General features: G+C 43.7%; 2 protein-coding genes across 4 annotated transcripts in view; one reads left to right on the forward strand and one right to left on the reverse strand.

Moving 5' to 3' along the window:
- Window positions 1-10,196, forward strand: part of rftn1a (raftlin, lipid raft linker 1a) — a 23,627-nt gene extending 13,431 nt beyond the window's left edge. The window contains exons 4-11 of one of the 3 annotated variants that reach the window (XM_058047774.2): window positions 1,007-1,118; window positions 4,134-4,767; window positions 4,852-5,055; window positions 5,539-5,648; window positions 5,720-5,823; window positions 7,200-7,275; window positions 7,519-7,851; window positions 9,706-10,196. In XM_058047774.2, coding sequence (XP_057903757.2) covers window positions 1,007-1,118; window positions 4,134-4,767; window positions 4,852-5,055; window positions 5,539-5,648; window positions 5,720-5,823; window positions 7,200-7,275; window positions 7,519-7,851; window positions 9,706-9,867 — 1,735 coding nt within the window. In that variant the 3' untranslated portion in view covers window positions 9,868-10,196. Of the gene's footprint in view, window positions 1-1,006; window positions 1,119-4,133; window positions 4,768-4,851; window positions 5,056-5,538; window positions 5,649-5,719; window positions 5,824-7,199; window positions 7,276-7,518 lie in introns of all 3 variants that reach the window. The other 2 variants (XM_058047775.2, XM_058047776.2) reach the window with 2 other exon arrangements.
- On the reverse strand, window positions 8,550-16,915 carry oxnad1 (oxidoreductase NAD-binding domain containing 1). The gene is made up of 8 exons (XM_058047827.2): window positions 16,754-16,915; window positions 16,308-16,420; window positions 15,837-15,903; window positions 15,660-15,763; window positions 14,404-14,545; window positions 12,260-12,505; window positions 12,070-12,178; window positions 8,550-9,621 (listed from the first exon to the last, which is right to left on the reverse strand). Exons 2-8 carry the CDS (start codon window positions 16,412-16,414, stop codon window positions 9,464-9,466), a joined length of 933 nt encoding a protein of 310 aa, XP_057903810.2. The 5' UTR covers window positions 16,415-16,420; window positions 16,754-16,915; the 3' UTR covers window positions 8,550-9,463.
- Window positions 16,916-17,190: the final 275 nt, after the last annotated feature.

Consider the following 17,190-nt stretch of genomic DNA (forward strand, 5'->3'; position numbering starts at 1 on the left):
AATTCTTTCACTTTTAACTACACATGAGAAATTAATATACACTTTGCCATGCCATTTGTTTTTAGAATTATTATTTATTATTTTTTTATTTTCCCAAAATTGTGAGCTAATCTACCTGAATATATATATATTTTTTAAAACCTAACTTTGTGGGCAGTGTGTGTGTCTAAAAAAATAAAAGACAATATTTACTGTAATTGTATTGAGAGCCTCCTAATGTGATTTCATACAAACAGAAGGTGTTTAAAATGCACACACGCCCTCTGGTATAGCCAGGCAGGTTATGGGTTACTAATGACCCCCCACCCTCCAACCACCACCACCACCAAGTGGTCCAGCTACGTCCTGGCAGCTGTCACCGTGGAGACGGCTGATTGCATCATCAGCCTTTCACCGGAGGGGCAGTGAAAGAGTGAAACCATCTTTTCATCCTTTCATCCCCTTTCTTTCAATGATGGCCGTACCCCCACCCGATTTCTCGCTCTTCCTTTTCGTCCCCCCTCCGCCTTTTATCTCCACATCACCGCCGGCCCCTTTCATCAAAAAAAAAAAATGAAAGCAGAGGAGAAAAAAAAAGTGACAGATCAACTGTTTCAAATCTAGCCGGGAATGTCAGTGGCGCCTGGGAGTGCCGATATTACCTCGGCCTTCTCCTTGACCTCATTCCAAATATGAAGAGGCATATCTCAATACCCTTTTTTTATCATCACGTCTTGCAGCGGCTGCTGAAATTCCAACTCTAATAAATCTATTGTGATGGCGGTGGACGTGCACGCTGCCTAAAATGGGGAAGAAAAAAAAGTCACACACTTTCTAGCGAAATTGACATGATGCTTCTGCTGTGATCATTCTGGTTGAGTGAGCAGAATCTCGGCCTTCTTCAAAGTGGAACCGCCACGGCACCTCCAGATCATGAAAAGGAAAAAACATTTTCAAATGTCATGGGAAAAAAAAAACGCAAACGATGACGTGTGTTCTAATGTTTATCTTCTCTCGATTTTTGTAGTTGGGAGAAAAGCCAAGAGAGGAGATGGTGGCGACACGGTCTGGAGACGGACGTGTGTGCGGCCGGTCATCAGGCCGCTGACCCGGAGGTGATTCAGAGCTACGTCAAGCGGGTGAGGGCCCACATGCTGTTTGCTTTTCTGTATTATTGGCTTCCCTCCATGCTCGGGAACAATGCTGTACCATCATGGACCTTTTTGGCAGCATTATGCAGATTTTATCGCTCGGCTCTTGATCACGTTAAAGCAATAAAACACACTTCCCAGTGAAAACATGGCCAGAACATATGGAGAAAATAATATCATGGTCAGAGGTATTAGTAGTTATTGTGCTTGTATAGTAAAAAAACTGTTTACAACCTCCTGTATACAGTTTTTAACATTAGAGTCCTCTAGACATGAAGTAACACCCCTATAATCACCTTTATACTCGTATTACCCAAATGTAGTAGATATAAAAACTATAAATACGGCATTTAAGACATGTTACTATAAATGTATTCCCTTCAGGACCTAAAAGACAGGCGGACAGGAAGTGACGTTGGGAATTCAGTGCCAAATTTCAGCTTGCATTTCTATTAGGGGTCCTTCAAACCTGCAATAAAAGCCTGTTGTTCCTGGTGTCTCACCGAACATTAACGCTACTGACACCTAGTGACCAGTGGAGAATACTGTATTTCATTAAAGTCTTTGAATGCCTCTTTGGAGTGCCATGAAAATGGGCAAGGTCCAGTAATGTATTGGTAGTAATACATTATTATTCATGCATGTAAGATTATAAAAACATGGATGCAAACAGGATGTTCATTCATTCATTTTCTACCGCTTATCCTCACGAGGGTCGCGGGGGTTCTGGAGCCTATCCCAGCAGTCTTGGGGTGAGAGGCGGGGTACACCCTGGACTGGTGGCCAGCCAATCACAGGGCACATATAGACAAACAACCATTCACACTCACATTCATACCTATGGACAATTTGGAGTCGCCAATTAACCTAGCATGTTTTTGGGAATGTGACCCACGCATGCACGGGGAGAACATGCACACTCGGGTCACCTAGCTGTGAGGTCTGCGCGCTAACCACTCAACCGCCGTGCACCCCGCAAACAGGAGTCGCAAACACAGCAAGTCGTGCGCCATATTGTGTGCTAACTGGAACATGTACGCAAACAAAGGCAAAATTTGGGGTTAAGCGTTCAACGTTAACCAAAAAACAAGCTTCCTAGGGAGGACACCAACAGAGGCTCCACTCTACTTTCAAATTAGCATTTTTTTTCCCATTAATTCCTTTGGAAATGTCAATGTTTGCAACCCAAATTCCAATCCAAGCTGATTACCCCAGTGTCGTAACGTCACCGGAAGTGTAAAGGAAACACTAGCTTCCCACTTGTTGCATGTGTAGCGGTCTGACAAATGGAGTAAGAGTGAAATTTCACCCTCGGCTACCTCCCCAACATCACTTCTTACTCCCTCTCCGCTCTTAAATTAGCCTGCTCGCCGACAATGGGAAATGAAAATGTGCTCTATTGAACAGATTTGCATCTGAACGCCCAAAGAGCGTTCACAAAAGGAGAGCTGATTGGATGGAAAATGCACATGGTGGAGTCTGTGATCGGCTCCAGCAGCGTGATATGAATAGCCAATCAGATAAGGATCCTTACTGGCCAGACTGAATAAGTGTGTGTGTGTGCGTGTTCAATTTTGTCATCTTTCCGTCTCCGAGCGCTCGCCAGCCCTCCTACTCTCCAGCTGTCTGCTGTACAGTTTTCTGTGCGCATGTTGTGCAGCTTTGTTGTGTTGTCGCACAAAAGACACGGACGCACTGCGTGAGCGTGCCTGAGTGAAGTGTCGGAAAGGTGTGTAACGCAGGAAGATGTGTCTCATTATTGCTCTGCGCTCGTTTGCAGTCTGATTTCGCTCCCGTCGAGCCTGTCTGAAACTGTCAGCCCAAATATCAGCTGACAATTAAACCACACACACACACACACGGATGCGTGCAGATAATGAGGTCCTTTTGTCATTTGAATATTTGATCTTAGCACATGATTAGCATGGTTTTAATTCAGATGAATATCACCTGCGTCTTTGTGTACAAATGAAGGCTGCCATTGCCTAAATAGAGTCCTGCATCTACTAGTGGCAGGGCAGTATGGAAAAGGCTGAATTTAATTATTTGTGCCGTCTATTTTGGCAATAAATGGACCAAAGTGTTTAAAAGGGTGGGGGGCTCTTTATCAGATAAAAATGCATGTGAATGATGAAAGAGGATGTTTCCAAGCAACTGGTGCTTCTCATACATCAGTGGAACCTTGGTGAGCATCCAACTCGAACCGCGACAGGCGCAAATTTTAGAATTTTTTCCCCATAAGAAATAAAGTCAATCTAATTAAATTCGGCAAGACCCACTACCAAAAAGCGTATTGACATAAGACACCCACCATGGTGTACGCTAACCAGAGAATGGAGCTAATACTGTGGCATCAATGTTCCATGTTAACCAAAAAACATCCTAACCAGGGCGGACGCTGAATGATGTTCCACTGTGTATCATCCATTTTCTATGCCGCTTATCCTCGCTGGGGCTGCAGGGGTATGCTGGAGCCTATCCCAGTTGACTTTGGGTGAGAGGCAGGGTACACCCTGGACAGCCTATGGACCATTTGGAGTCGCTAATTAACCTAACATGCATGTTTTGACTGTATGGCCAACATGCTAGCCACTCAATCCAGTGGAAATAGGGCCCCCTAGTGGCACAAACTTAAGTCCCAATACTTCATTCATTTTCTACCGCTTTTCCTCACGAGGGTCGTGGGGGTGCTGGAGCCTATCCCAGCTGTCTTCAGGCGAGAGGTGGGGTACACCCTGGACTGGTCGCCAGCCAATCACAGGGCACATATAGACAAACAACCATTCACACTCACATTCATACCTATGGACAATTTGGAGTCGCCAATTAACCTAGCATGTTTTTGGAATGTGGGAGGAATCCGAACATGCAAACTCCACACAGAGATGGCCGAGGGTGGAACTGAACCCGCTTCTTCATTTTCTACCCGCGTGCTAACCACTCGTCCGCCGTGCCACCCGTCCCAATACTTATTGATTTAAAAGTGATTGTTTTGTTGTCCAGATCCAGGATGTGGCCGAGCAAGGCGTGATGTTCGTGGGCTTCCTCCAGCAGCCAGGAGGGGCGCCCTGCTTCTTGGCCAACTGGGACCCCGACGAACTGTCCTCCTTGCACTCCAGCCCCTCCCCCATCCACCGCCACGCCCTCATCAGCTCCAACACGAGTCCGACAGATCCAGCAGAGCCACGGCGTGATGATACTGAGCGGGGCCCCCTCCCCTTTGAGCCAGAAGAGCTGGCTCATGAAAGTGGAGATCATAAACTACGGGATCACAAGCCCGCACTGGCCCTCACTGGCCAGCCTTCAGAAGTCTACTCAGAGGGATCTAATGATCATCCTCAGAGTGTACAGATCCCCCTCAAAGAGTCACTTGAATCAATACAGCAACCTCGAGATCACACAGTCCATCCACTAGAACGTCAAACCCCAGCGGAGGTCCAAGAGTGGCAGCTGAGCCCGGGTGTGAACACCCAGGAGGACCATAAGCCAGCAGGAGAATCCCCAGAGAATCATTCCAAACGTCCTAACTTACCCGAAAGAAAAGACTCACCCTTGGAGTCTACCCGGAATAACAACCACATCTACCTGAAAACAGCAGACACCAAGACGGATGATCCTTCAGCACCAGCACAGGCCCGTGAGTAACCTGATGATGTAACTTCCTGTTGGAGTCCAACGCCATCAAGGTTGTAGTGGTCATGTGTTCACCATTTTTTTTTAGGACTGCAGCTGTTTGCGCTGTACAACTCCACGGGGGAGACGAACACCTCTATGAGGTTCTACTCGCTCAGGGTGCCCTTACGGGTGCACAAGGAGGCGGGGCTTGTGACGGACATTGACGGCGACTGGCTGGACCACATGACTCAGCATTTCACCAACGGAGCGCAGCTCATCGACGGCTTTTTTCACCTGAGGGAGGACAACGGTAAGGACATTTGCATATATGGTCATCTGAGATGATCCGTGCCAAGGTCAAACTGTGGCTCTTAACACCTTTTATTAATGCTACAGGCCGCTTTTCACTGATTTTGGTTAGTGAACTTTTTTTTTGGTCAAATGTTGTCTAATATCAGCCTGCCCTGAGGAGCCAAAGGTGGAAAATGAAAATGTTGCTAAACATGTCCTGTCCCTGTATTTTTATAGACATAAACTTACAAAAAAGCATACAAATAAGTTAATCATCCAGCATGAAACAACAATTCCCAGACTTTCAAATCCAAGTTTGTTCATTGGCTCGCCGTTCTGTGATTGGCTGCAGGGTAACACAAAAGCTTACACCCGTAATCAGAGTGTTCACCCACCCGTGGAATCTGCAGGCTGACGAGAAAAGGAAGAAGGGGATGAGTAGAAAGAGATTGGGCGGGTGGAGCTAAGCTCCTTGTTATCTCCATCTGATTTCTCCCTCCAGATGATGACCTTTCATCAGTAGACAGTGTCTTCATCTTCCACAACTCCACAGAGGAGACCACCAGCACCTCCTACGACGCCATCGTGGTCGAGCAGTGGACCGTCGTCGACGTGAGTTCTTCCTTCCAAAGTCCAGTTTTCCCTACGTGCGTGGTTTCCATGTGCGGATGTTGTGTGTTCAGGGCGTGGTGGTGAAGGCCGACTATGTTCCGCTGCTGCAGTCTCTGGCTCCGTACGGATGGAGGCTCATGTGTGTGTTGCCCACGCCCATTGTCAAGACCAACAGGTACAACCACTACAAAATCATTGGTTCCAGTTTCCGTGATATACAATTTTTTTGAGCTCTGTAGACATGAAATGACACCAGTATATAGTCGCCTTTACACTCCTATTATTGTTTGTTTACAACATACTGCTCAACTCTTATGCTACATGGAGTCGAGACAGTCACAAGCTAACCATTTAGTCTTGGATTTATTTCTTTTAAACTTGAAAGAGCGAAAAAAAAATTGTACGAGAAGCCATAGGAATTATTTATTGTTTAGACCAGGGGTCTCAAACACGCGGCATGACACTAGTTTGAGGCCCCGGCCTTGATATGAAAGTTTAATGTTAGTGCGGCCCGCGCAAGTTTGATATGGATGCTGTATGGTATCATGTACCCAGAAAAAATTACTACGTTTGATTAATGTTCATGTTAAAGGTTAAATAACTGTTAATAGTTATCCTCCCTATCCGAGTGGAAGTGGTAAGTTTTTGGCTATTTAAGTTTAAAGGAAATAACTTGACGGCTACCATTTAGGTCGCTTAGCTCACTAGTTTGCAAGTTAGCATGTGTCTCAAGACCCTGCAGTTGCGCAATATGTTGTAAATAAAAAAAGTATAAATGTGACTATAGTTGTGTTTTGTCATGTCTACAGGGCTCTAATAATGCTTTGTTCATTTTAATAAAAATAATTTGTCTACCCACCAACTATGTGATTTCTTAATTTTTTATTATATTTATTTATTACTGATTGATTTTCTTTATTCTTGATTTGTTTATTTTTCATCTTATTTTGTGCAGAAAAATAAAAATTAAGATATTTGAGAACAGTGGAATGTTTTATCAGAGCTTTTATTGTAGAAAATCGGAACCAAAGCACTGAAAAAGTTTGTATATTTTTCTGTTTTTAATAAATGCGTTTTTGTTTTGGAAAACCTGATGTGGCCCAGCCTTGCCCAGACCCTAGCTCCAGTGGCCCCCAGGTAAATTGAGTTTGAGACCCCTGGTGTGGAGGACTGTAGCCTGTAGAATATTCTGTGTGCCTTGAGACATGAGGTTTCCATGACGCTCGCGTAACTTAAACCTAAAATTGCAAGTGTAATTTCCTAATTGATGACTACTGTTTCATTTTACCACAGATATTGTCTGCCTCGTCCCAGAAGGATCACAAGTGACAGGCTTGCCTTAAAAAAAAAAAATACAGTGCTGGTGGTGCGAGATCTAACAGATCCTGAACATGAAACCACTTTTTTTTCCCCCGCCCCCGTCTGTCAGCGTCGCCTTGTAACCTGCCGTGTTTCAAACCGCGCGGAACAAAAGAAATCATTTTCAACGCATCATCACATTCCAACTTAAAGTTAGGGGCTGTTTTTTCCCCCCTTCCTGTCTCTCTGCAGTGACGGGAGTTTGTCGACTAAGCAAATCCTCTTCCTTCAGAGGCCCGTTTTGCAGCGCAAGAGAAAAGACTTCAAGGTTGGTCGCGGCCTCCATCATTCTGCCGATTCTGTCACTCATCTTAAGACTTCTCCGCTACATGAGTCCTGTTGCTAAATAGGGAATGTACAATTAATCTAAATGTGGTCTAATAATAGGCCTCACGCCGTACAGAAAGAAACATCAGCGTGAGAAGCTTTGTTGCATTTTGTCAGGTGTCTGCAGGGAAAAGAAGACGAGGCATGGAGCTAAGAACTGTCAAACGCATCCATTTGATTTCAGATGCTGAACCTCCGAGGTCGCCACAAGGCAAAAAAACACTCGTGCGGAGAGATGCTGGAGGAGGGCGAGGACAGGTCCCTTGTCATGGAGACGGAGATGGACAAGCTGAGGCGCACGGGGGAGGACGAGACGGACGGGAGGAGGAGATGGAGCGAGGAGGCCCAAGAGGACGCCCGTCATAGGGACCTCTCCTTCCTCTCGGGCAGCCTGGCGTCCCTTCAGGACCAGGAAGAGGAGACGGACATTGACAGTATTTTCACAGCCAAGGGGGAGAAGACGGTGAGATGGACGGACGTGTGTCACACAGATGGTCGGAGAGGCATCAAAGAGGAGGTAAAGATGGAAGAGCGCATCAAACATCAGCTCTTTTCTGGCGTCTGTTGACATAGTGGGCCTTAAATGGTAATATACTCACTGGCCACTTCATTAGGTACACCTGCACAATCTAACCAAAAAATTATTAAACTTATATTTGAAAACTTTATTTAGCACTGTAAACACGCACAATGACTCAATTTAATAGCAGTCTGACTGCATGTTATCTTTACAAAGGCAGAAATGGTTAATCCAGCTCTTGTATTGGACTGTATTCTGCAGGTGTACCTAATGTGGTGACCATAGACCCAAAAGGGAGTTAGGTGACACCCACCCCCCCCGGCCCTTTAAACTAGTGTAAATGTGGGTTGGTGTTGCTATTATGAACGGTGTTTTTACATGATGACATTCAAAGGCCATTAGTCCGCAATGAAAAAGTTATGTTAGCTTTTTTTACTACGTAGCTCTCTAATGACTGTTACACATGGACTTACCGTTTTATGTAAATTATAGGGCTTGTTAAGGGTGGATTTACACAATGTTAGAAGAAAAGTATTTTATGGTCTAGTCAGTGTGTTGAACTATCTGGGATGGTATGCGTTTCCTAACTTAAGACATGACCGCTATTAGGAAGCTTTTTTTCTGAGAAAGGGCGGTCAGACATCAAGTAATAGAATTTAGCCTGCCAAAGAAAGTCCTTGAGGCTTGATTTTGACAAACTATTAGAGCAGCAGTTGATGGATATCTTATATTTGTGATAAGACATCCATCAAGCAAGGAAACTTATCTATTAGTACTTAGGTCTAATATAGCAATGCTAAGTTTAATGTCAAATGTTTTTATTGCTTTGCTGGTCCCAAGGTGGCAGGTGAGTGTATGTGGGTAAATTGTAAGATAAGAAAACGTGTACAGTGCTATTTATTTCCTTCACTGAGTTATGTCGCCTGTATTTACATAAAAACGGAGGTAAATTTAAGCATTTCATGCAGCTTCTTCAATCTCATTTATTTCCTGCGATCATCACATTACAGCGTAGAACATTTCCCCTCATGGAAACAACTCAAATGAATCGACAATGGCACCCCCGCTGAGAGACGCCCACGAGAAGCTCGCGACCGTCTCCACGGGATTTTTTTTTTTAAAGAATGCCGACCAATCAGAGGCCACCTGGAGGCTCCATTACAGTACGCTGTTGCTTCTTCATTCAGCCATGTAATAATACTGCTTAGGAGTCAAAACACAGAAAATTAGCCAATTTGTACTGCACTAATTCAGGGTGTAAAATGTAGCTAAAGCAACTGTAAATAAATTCAACATTTGTAATTGGCAGATTATTTTGCTACTCGAGAGTCACTCAAGGGAAAAAAATAGTCGATGGAAATGGTAACTTGGCGTTAAGTGTTTGCATCATGCTGCATTCTTCTAAAACCACAAAGGTTGCTCTTGTTTTGAGCCAATAAATATCAGATGTGTTGTTAAAAATGTACTCTTTAAAGTTCTAATGAATTCAATGGGGATCCTGCTCCCAAGTCCACACACATGGAATTTGTAAGCATTTTTCCACTCACCGCACAAAAAAAGGCGCAAGATCCTGGTGAATGACCCAGAGGAATTGTGGGAGTTGTAGCAGCTACCACCACTTCTCAAAGACAATTCTGTCCTGAGGCAATCCCAGGTCCATTAGGGTTTTGGAAATGGCCTCAATCATGGGTGGAGGTCCACATAGGTAACACAAAGTCCTCTGCGGGTCCACATGAGTTCGCAGCTCCTCCTCTGTGATTCTTCGCCCTGTCGGGGGGGAGGAGAAATCCCGTGATTAGAAAAGATGGCGCCAATGCAACCTACCAAGTCTCTTCTTTCTTGCCATGGCAGTTTTACAAGACAAGCTTGTCTGACCAACACAGTATGATGTGGCGATTGACAAATCAACAAACCTTGCAGTTTATACCCATCCCCTTCTTCTTTGGCTTGAGTAACTGCTTCTTTCAGGATGCAACTGCACTACTTGGCTGCAACCAGCAGAGACGCTGTTGAGTAAGTCAATCTAAAATTTGGTATGTTAAGACATTCCCCAAGCCTCCAATAGTCACTGACTGTGTGGTCTACAAAAGCAAATAACTGCCAGGGTCTAATTAGTCCTGGGGAAAAAATCTGCATCAACGTGTAGGAAACCTCCTGATGTACTTTTTATGAATCCACAAGAAGCATTTTAGGTATGATGACCACTCAGCTTCCAGACACTTTATCTGCCTCTGCATGCGCTTTACAATGTTGGTTGCGATAGTCACTCATCACTGGTATTATACAACTTTGGTTCTGTTGCTGTGTTGTGCAATACACTTGTTAATAAATGACCATGTGGTCAAAGAGAGCAATGTTTTCCTTTCCTTTCATGCACCAATCATTACTATGTAAATACAGTGCATCCGGAAAGTATTCACAGCGCTTCACTTTTTCTACATTTTGTCATGTTACAGCCTCATTCCAAACTGAATTAAATTAATCTCTTACCTCAAAATTCTACACAAAATCCTCCATTATGACAACGTGAAAAAAGGTTTTTTTGACATGTTTTGAATTTATTAAAAATAGAAAACAAAAAAATCACATTTACATAAGTATTCACAGCCTTTGCCATGAAGCTCAAAATTGAGCTCAGGTGCATCTTTTTTCCACTGATCATCCTTGAGATCTTTCTACAGCTTAATTGGAGTCCACCTGCAGTAAATTCAGTTGATTGGACATGATTTGGAAATATAATAACTGTCTATATAAGGTCCCACAGTTGACTGTGCATGTCAGAGCACAAACACCAAGCATGAAGTCAAAAGAACTGTCTGTAGACCTGCGAGACAGGATTGTCTTGAGGCACAAATCTGGGGAAGGATACAGAAAAATTTCTGCTGCTTTGAAGGTCCCAATGAGCACAGTGGCCTCCATTATTCGTAAATGGAAGACGTTTGGAACCACCAGGACTCTTCCTAGAGCTGGCCGGCCTTCTAAACTGAGCGATCGGGGAAGAAGGGCCTTAGTCAGGGAGGTGACCAAGGCCCCGATGGTCACTCTGTCAGAGCTCCAGCGTTCCTCTGTGGAGAGAGGAGAGCCTTCCAGAAAAACAACCATCTCTGCAGCAATCCACCAATCAGGCCTGTATGGTAGAGTGGCCAGACGAAAGCCACTCCTTAGTAAAAGGAACATGGCAGCCCGTCTGGAATTTGCCAAAAAGCACCTGAATGACTCTCAGGCCATGAGAAAAAAAATTCTCTGGTCTGATGAGACAAAGATTGAACTCTTTGGTGTGAATGCCAGGCGCCATGTTTGGAGGAAACCAGGCATTGCTCATCACCAGGCCAATACCATCCCTACAGTGAAGCATGGTGGTGGCAGCATCATGCTGTGGGGATGTTTTTCAGCAGCAGGAACTGGCAGACTAGTCAGGATAGAAGGAAAAATGAATGCAGCAATATATAGAGATATCCTGGATGAAAACCTGCTCCAGAGCGCTCTTGACGTCAGTAGACTGGTCATGTACCGTGACCATATAGACAGTAGACATTAGCACACAGCCAAGATCTCAAAAGATTGGCTTCAGAACCACTCTGTGAATGTCCTGGAGTGGCCCAGCCAGAGTCCAGACTCGAATCCGATCGAACATCTCTGGAGAGATCTGAAAATGGCTGTGCACAGACGTCTCCCATCCAACCTGATGGAGCTTGAGACTTATTGCAAAGAAGAATGGGCAAAACTGCCTAAAGATAGGTGTGCTAAACTTGTGGGATCATATTCAAAAAGACTTGAGGCTGTAATTGCTGCCAAAGGTGGATCAACAAAGTATTAAGCAAAGGCTGTGAATACTTATGTAAATGTCATTTTTTTGTTTTCTATTTTTAATAAATTCAAAACATGTCAAAAAAACTTTTTTCACATTGTCATAATGGAGTATTTTGTGTAGAATATTGAGGTAAGAGATTAATTTAATACAGTTTGGAATGAGGCTGTAACATGACAAAATGTAGAAAAAGTGAAGCGCTGTGAATACTTTCCGGATGCACTGTATATGTAGAGCCCAGTAGACCCGAAATAACACCCCAATAGTCACTAGACAGTTCTTTATATCACATTGCGCAGGCTACCGAGCTAACTACAAAGCCTATCCAATGTAGTTATTCTAAACCTAATGTTTCATATGGAATGAGGAGGGAGGACAAAGAAGCCACTGCATATGACAGTACTTACGGTTCACAAGCGACTGGAGATGTAGCCCAACATCGGTGCTCTGCTGGGTTACGTGGAAGTCACATGACAACTTGTCAGGAAAGTCCCTGCACACCTGCAGGATGGAATTCTGGGCCAAAAAAAGTGGTAAGAATCCAAATCTGTTAGCACGCAGTAAATAAATGACGATAAAGGGTGTCTTGCAGCACACCTTGAAGAGAAGCTCCTGCGTGGTCTTGGCGCTGTAGCAGAGGTGTGCTGAGGCGATGTTGTATACCCGCCCATCGGGGGCTCGGCTGAGTTCCAGCAAATCCGCCGTATGCGACAAAATAGAGTATAGGGGGTTGATGCCTACACCGCCGGCAACCAGGAGAAGATTCATGGCGGGGTCTGAAGGTGAGGGGTCAAAGTAGAAGTCACCACCCACACGCATTGCCACCTGAGAGCCAAGAGTACACTGAAGGAGGAGTGAAATAACTGTATTAATACATAGACGCAGCTCATACAGGGAGACAAATATTTATTTCTGCGGTGATTGAGACGTGACAACAAAAGCACATTATTATGAAGCTAAGATCACAGCAGGCTTCTATATGAGGAAGCACGCACACACCTGCGGGTACGCCAGCCTACAGGGTGATGACAACTGGCAGGAAGCCTTTTGAAGTCAATAAGTAGTAAATAGACTTTCATACACATCTGAGCCACAGTGAACACACAAAAAACACTCCCACTCGTAAACTGCCAGCACCGTCGCCACACACTTCCCGGCTCACAGAGGAAAGCAGAAACAAACAAACAAAACAAAAGATCATCAAACGAGTCCAGAGTGTCTCCAAACACTCACACCACTTTATTCTTCCACACACAGCAGAGGCGTTCCACGTACTTTATTGTGGCGGGTTGGGTGTAATACATTACTAAAGTAACAATTACATTATCCAATGCTTTTATCTTCAACATTTTTAACCTTTAGTCTAAACATGTCCTTTATTTGGACCTATAAAAAAGTGCCTCGCTTCGATTTTCAAATGCCAATTAACTTACGACTCCCCATTGAACTACGGGGAAGGATTCCACCCGGACAAAAAATATGAGAGAAAGTGGAATCCATCTATGCTTGCTGACGACTGTTGGAATGTGATCAGGGATGATCCTGCTGCTGAATAGAAGAGTCAAGCCAAAAAGTCTTGTTCAGATACTGAATAAAGGGAACTTTGTTGTGATACTTTAGCTTGATTTTCATACGTTATTCAATCACCTGATGTCTTAAGATAATTCTTCTCTATTTCTTGGCAGATTAAGGAGTGCAACTTAAGTATTTTCAAAACATAAATATTTTAAGCAAAAATAGCTCAATCTATTGTATAAACAGATGTGATTGTAAACAATATCATTAAATATTGTGAATACATTAGCTAACCAGCACAGTTATCAGTTCATATCAAAATAAATTAGATTTAGCCACTTTTATCTCGGAAGCAGATGGAATCCAATAATGTGTAGACCAGTGCTATCTGTCCCTGCATCGGCCACCTCCATCGTCACTTCCTTGTTTACATTGACAGAGATAATTATCTCTCGTTGCTCAACAGTTGCCCAATATTGTAAACAAATGGAGAAGTAAACTCAGTGCAACATGTTGGAACATGAATAGAAGTTGACCATCAACAAACACGTCTCAACACTGAGAATGTCCGCAACTTAGATGACATAGCAGACAACGAACAACAACGGAACCTATGATAGTGGTTGTTTTGCAAACTATGCACATTTGTGTGACCTGGTCACCTTTGTAACATTGCTTGAAGTAAAAATCACATCGAAAGCAGTAAAACCTCATCTTTGCTAGATTCTAGAATCTTGTGTAGACTCTTTCAATGATAAAAAAATGGCTTACACCGGTTGTAAATGACAATGTAAACACGCCAAGTTGAATACATCGCGCCGCGGCAGATGTACAAGACGAATGAAATGCTGTCGTGGTTCAGAGTAGGAACATTTGTGCATGGAAGCATTTACTCGCAGACCGCTCAGTCGTAGCACAAAATCATAAACACTGAACAATCCCCTTCTGACCTAAACAGCTTGAAATGGCGATAAACGCTGGCGAAAGTTGGCTGAATCTCCTCTTCTATAGTGAGAATGGAAGCTAGCAGGGGTTAGCTTGTGCGGTTGTGTGTGTGTGACTCGAGTTCGATGGGTGTATTTTACGGCTTTAATGTAAGGACGGTTTACAGTGCCCGGTGATGACATGCAGTTTCTAAGTGAAAAAAGATGGTGACCTCTCAGCTGGTGACAACTTGAGGAATAATCGTCAGGTAAAAGCCAATGAATCAATGACAGCTTACTCACCGCGGTGTGAACCCACTCTGCTGGCGGGTGTTTGGAGTATTTGACCGCCAACTCCACCACCCCCTCCCTCTGCAGCAGGCCTGGGCTGGAGCACATGGAGAAACCTCCCACCTTCTCCACTCCGGGGATGAACAAATCCACCCTGCAAAACAAAGCCGGATCATCACTTTTTGATTTCCGTTAAAGCTTGGGAAGTTTCCCACACGTGGCGGAAACACTTCACAACCGCTGAAGCAGAGAAAGCCCGACAGGACAATGCTTGACTAGAGGGTATGAACATGCTGAGCTGAAGGTCAAAGTGGGATTGTGTGTAGAGATGCAACCTTTGACCTCAGCCAGGACAGCAGTTCTAGAAAGGAGAGGGGACAAAACCAAACCAGAGAAAAAGTTCTACCATGCGCATTCAGGAAGCGGCACACCAGTCTTAACAGTCTATCCTTCCGCACGTGACCCGGAGAGGACAACAATGACTCATCTGTTGTTCCTCCCAAACAATGAGCGTCTGTTTAACCAGGGAGAGAGAATGACTCCACAACCTTCAGCATCATGAATATGGATCTGCTGTGAAGACAACGCGTATGTTCCACCCACAACCCTCCTCTTTCTTCTTCTCTTCCTCTTCTACCACCTAGAGACGAACAACTTAACAGCCCTTTTTCTCTCAAACTCAAGGATTTCCATGTATTTACATTCATTATCGGGCGCTGCGGGGAAACTGGCTGACGGGTTTTTATATCTCGCCACCGCCCACCTACAGTATGTGCTCTCATGTGCGCATTCTGCTCATTAACATTGGCATCGCTGAATGACAGACGCACACCCCCGTGAAGCCAGAACTTGTTTACTTCAACTAGTTTATTAATTGCTAATAGTCCTACATATGAAGTGTGCAGCATTTAACACGCTTTCAATCATTATCTTAAATACCGACTCCCTAAGGGATTCATGACGTGTACTGTATGAAGTATTTCATGTATAAAGTAATTACTTATTTTCCGATATCTGCAGCATGGCTTCACAGCTGTTTCAAATACAGATTATTAACCTTATTTCACCTTTCCTGTAAAACTTACAACTGTGCCACAGGGTGAATCAATGAAACACTGCCCCCATCTGGCGGATGAAGGCACCGCAGGTTTTGTGAACTAACAGCGCCATAGGACGTCTGCCTGCTATTTCTTGAGTTCATTTGGATTTGCCACAATAGGGAAACATCCAGACAACCATTTGCGTTCATGCAAAACATGTGCACTCACCATTGTCCCGCCTTGAAGTTAAAGTCTGGATGGACGGTTATTCTGAGACGTTTTACCGTCTCTGACTCGTTCATGATGCCACACACTTGAGCAGGATAGAGCGCCTGTGTGTAGTTTAGGGATTAAGCATATGATGTACAAAGCATAATGGATTTCTTTTGTTTTAAATCACCTTACACTTTGTCTTTGGTTGTGTGCCGTCCTCTCTAGATGGTCCATTTGTCTTTTGGAGGACATCTTTCTTCTGATGAATAAAAAGGTGTTAAACTGAAATTGAAAATGGACTTTGCCCTGTTGTCAGATAACTTGGACCATTCAAGGCCAGTTCATTTAAATGACGACAAACTATGCAACGTTGGTTATAAGTTATGTATGAGTAATATGTTCTGTACATGGCTTATAACGTGTTTCTATTGTTTTATAGATGAGGGGACAAAACACAAGAAACCAATTTCAGTGTGTTGAAGTATAGTTGAACACCACATTAACTACATGTTTTTTGTGTTGAGGCAATAACTTTTTAACTCTTGTAATTGTTAACAGGGTGAGGCAGACATTCCAATATACTGTTCCAATACTTCAGTGGTTCCGGAATAAGCAGCCAGGAAAACCAGTACCAGAATCAACGTGACTTTAAAATGGACTCACCTTGTCATGGAGCTTTGAACCGGTTGGAGGTAGCGTAGTAGTCCAGCGGTCGGACACGGTAAAGAGAAGCACCGGCCAGCGGACGTCAGGACGCAGTGGACGCTCATCTCTACCTGTGAAAATATCAATGCGCAGTAAAAAGGTGAGATCTCGCGTTAGTTGTCAGACAATGACGTAACAAACGCATGTTTACAATAATACCTCATAACCGTTGAATTCCAACGCAACGCCAAATTACTTAAAAATTGTATTCCAAAGTTATACGAACTCTTTAGCGTTTCACTTGGGGTAATATAGTTTGAGAATGACTGCCCACAACATGCGCTTCTAATTCATGCAGCTGTTTCTGTTAGCTCATTAGCTAAGACGCTACCAAGAGTAACCCGGTTAGAGCTTACAAACGTGCAAAATCTCACAAACAATGAACAGTGTGGTAATATTCTTACCAAAATTATATGGATGTTTTCTTCAAAAGATGTTCTTGTTTTGTTCCGGTATTAACTTAATAACCTTGGTCATGTTAACATTACATGGCAGTAGCTATTTCTTCTTCTGCGGCAACACTGCGTCTTCTTCTATGACGTTGTAGTCAGTAATATGGTGTTTATCGCCCCCTGCTGTACACATGGCAACACTACAATTACCATTGTTGAGCTGCATATCAATAGATCGTTCGTTTATTTCGGTAGTTTATTTAAAAACGTGAAACTCGTATAGAGTCACTGCACACTGGGTGAATTATTTCAACAATATGTTTTTGTTATTGATGAAAATTCACTTGGTCATAAAATATGAGTATCATTTGCACACTAATCAGAAAATGGTGGTCTCTTAGTCTGGATTGAAGTCCTGACATTCTAATACAGGGGTGGGCAAACTTTTT

Source organism: Doryrhamphus excisus, linkage group LG7, assembly GCF_037039965.1.
Source record: "Doryrhamphus excisus strain RoL-2023G ecotype Guam linkage group LG7, RoL_Dexc_Guam_v1.1, whole genome shotgun sequence".
NCBI classification, from domain to species: Eukaryota; Metazoa; Chordata; class Actinopteri; order Syngnathiformes; family Syngnathidae; genus Doryrhamphus; species Doryrhamphus excisus.

Coding starts and splice junctions, on each gene's coding strand:
- oxnad1 (XM_058047827.2), bottom strand. CDS start 16,414: ATGAGCGTCCACTGCGTCCTGACGTCCGCTGGCCGGTGCTTCTCTTTA. Junction 12,179..12,259: donor CGCAGGAGCTTCTCTTCAAG/GTGTGCTGCAAG, acceptor TTTTTGGCCCAG/AATTCCATCCTGCAGGTGTG. Junction 9,622..12,069: donor TCTCCAGTCGCTTGTGAACC/GTAAGTACTGTC, acceptor CCCCCCCGACAG/GGCGAAGAATCACAGAGGAG.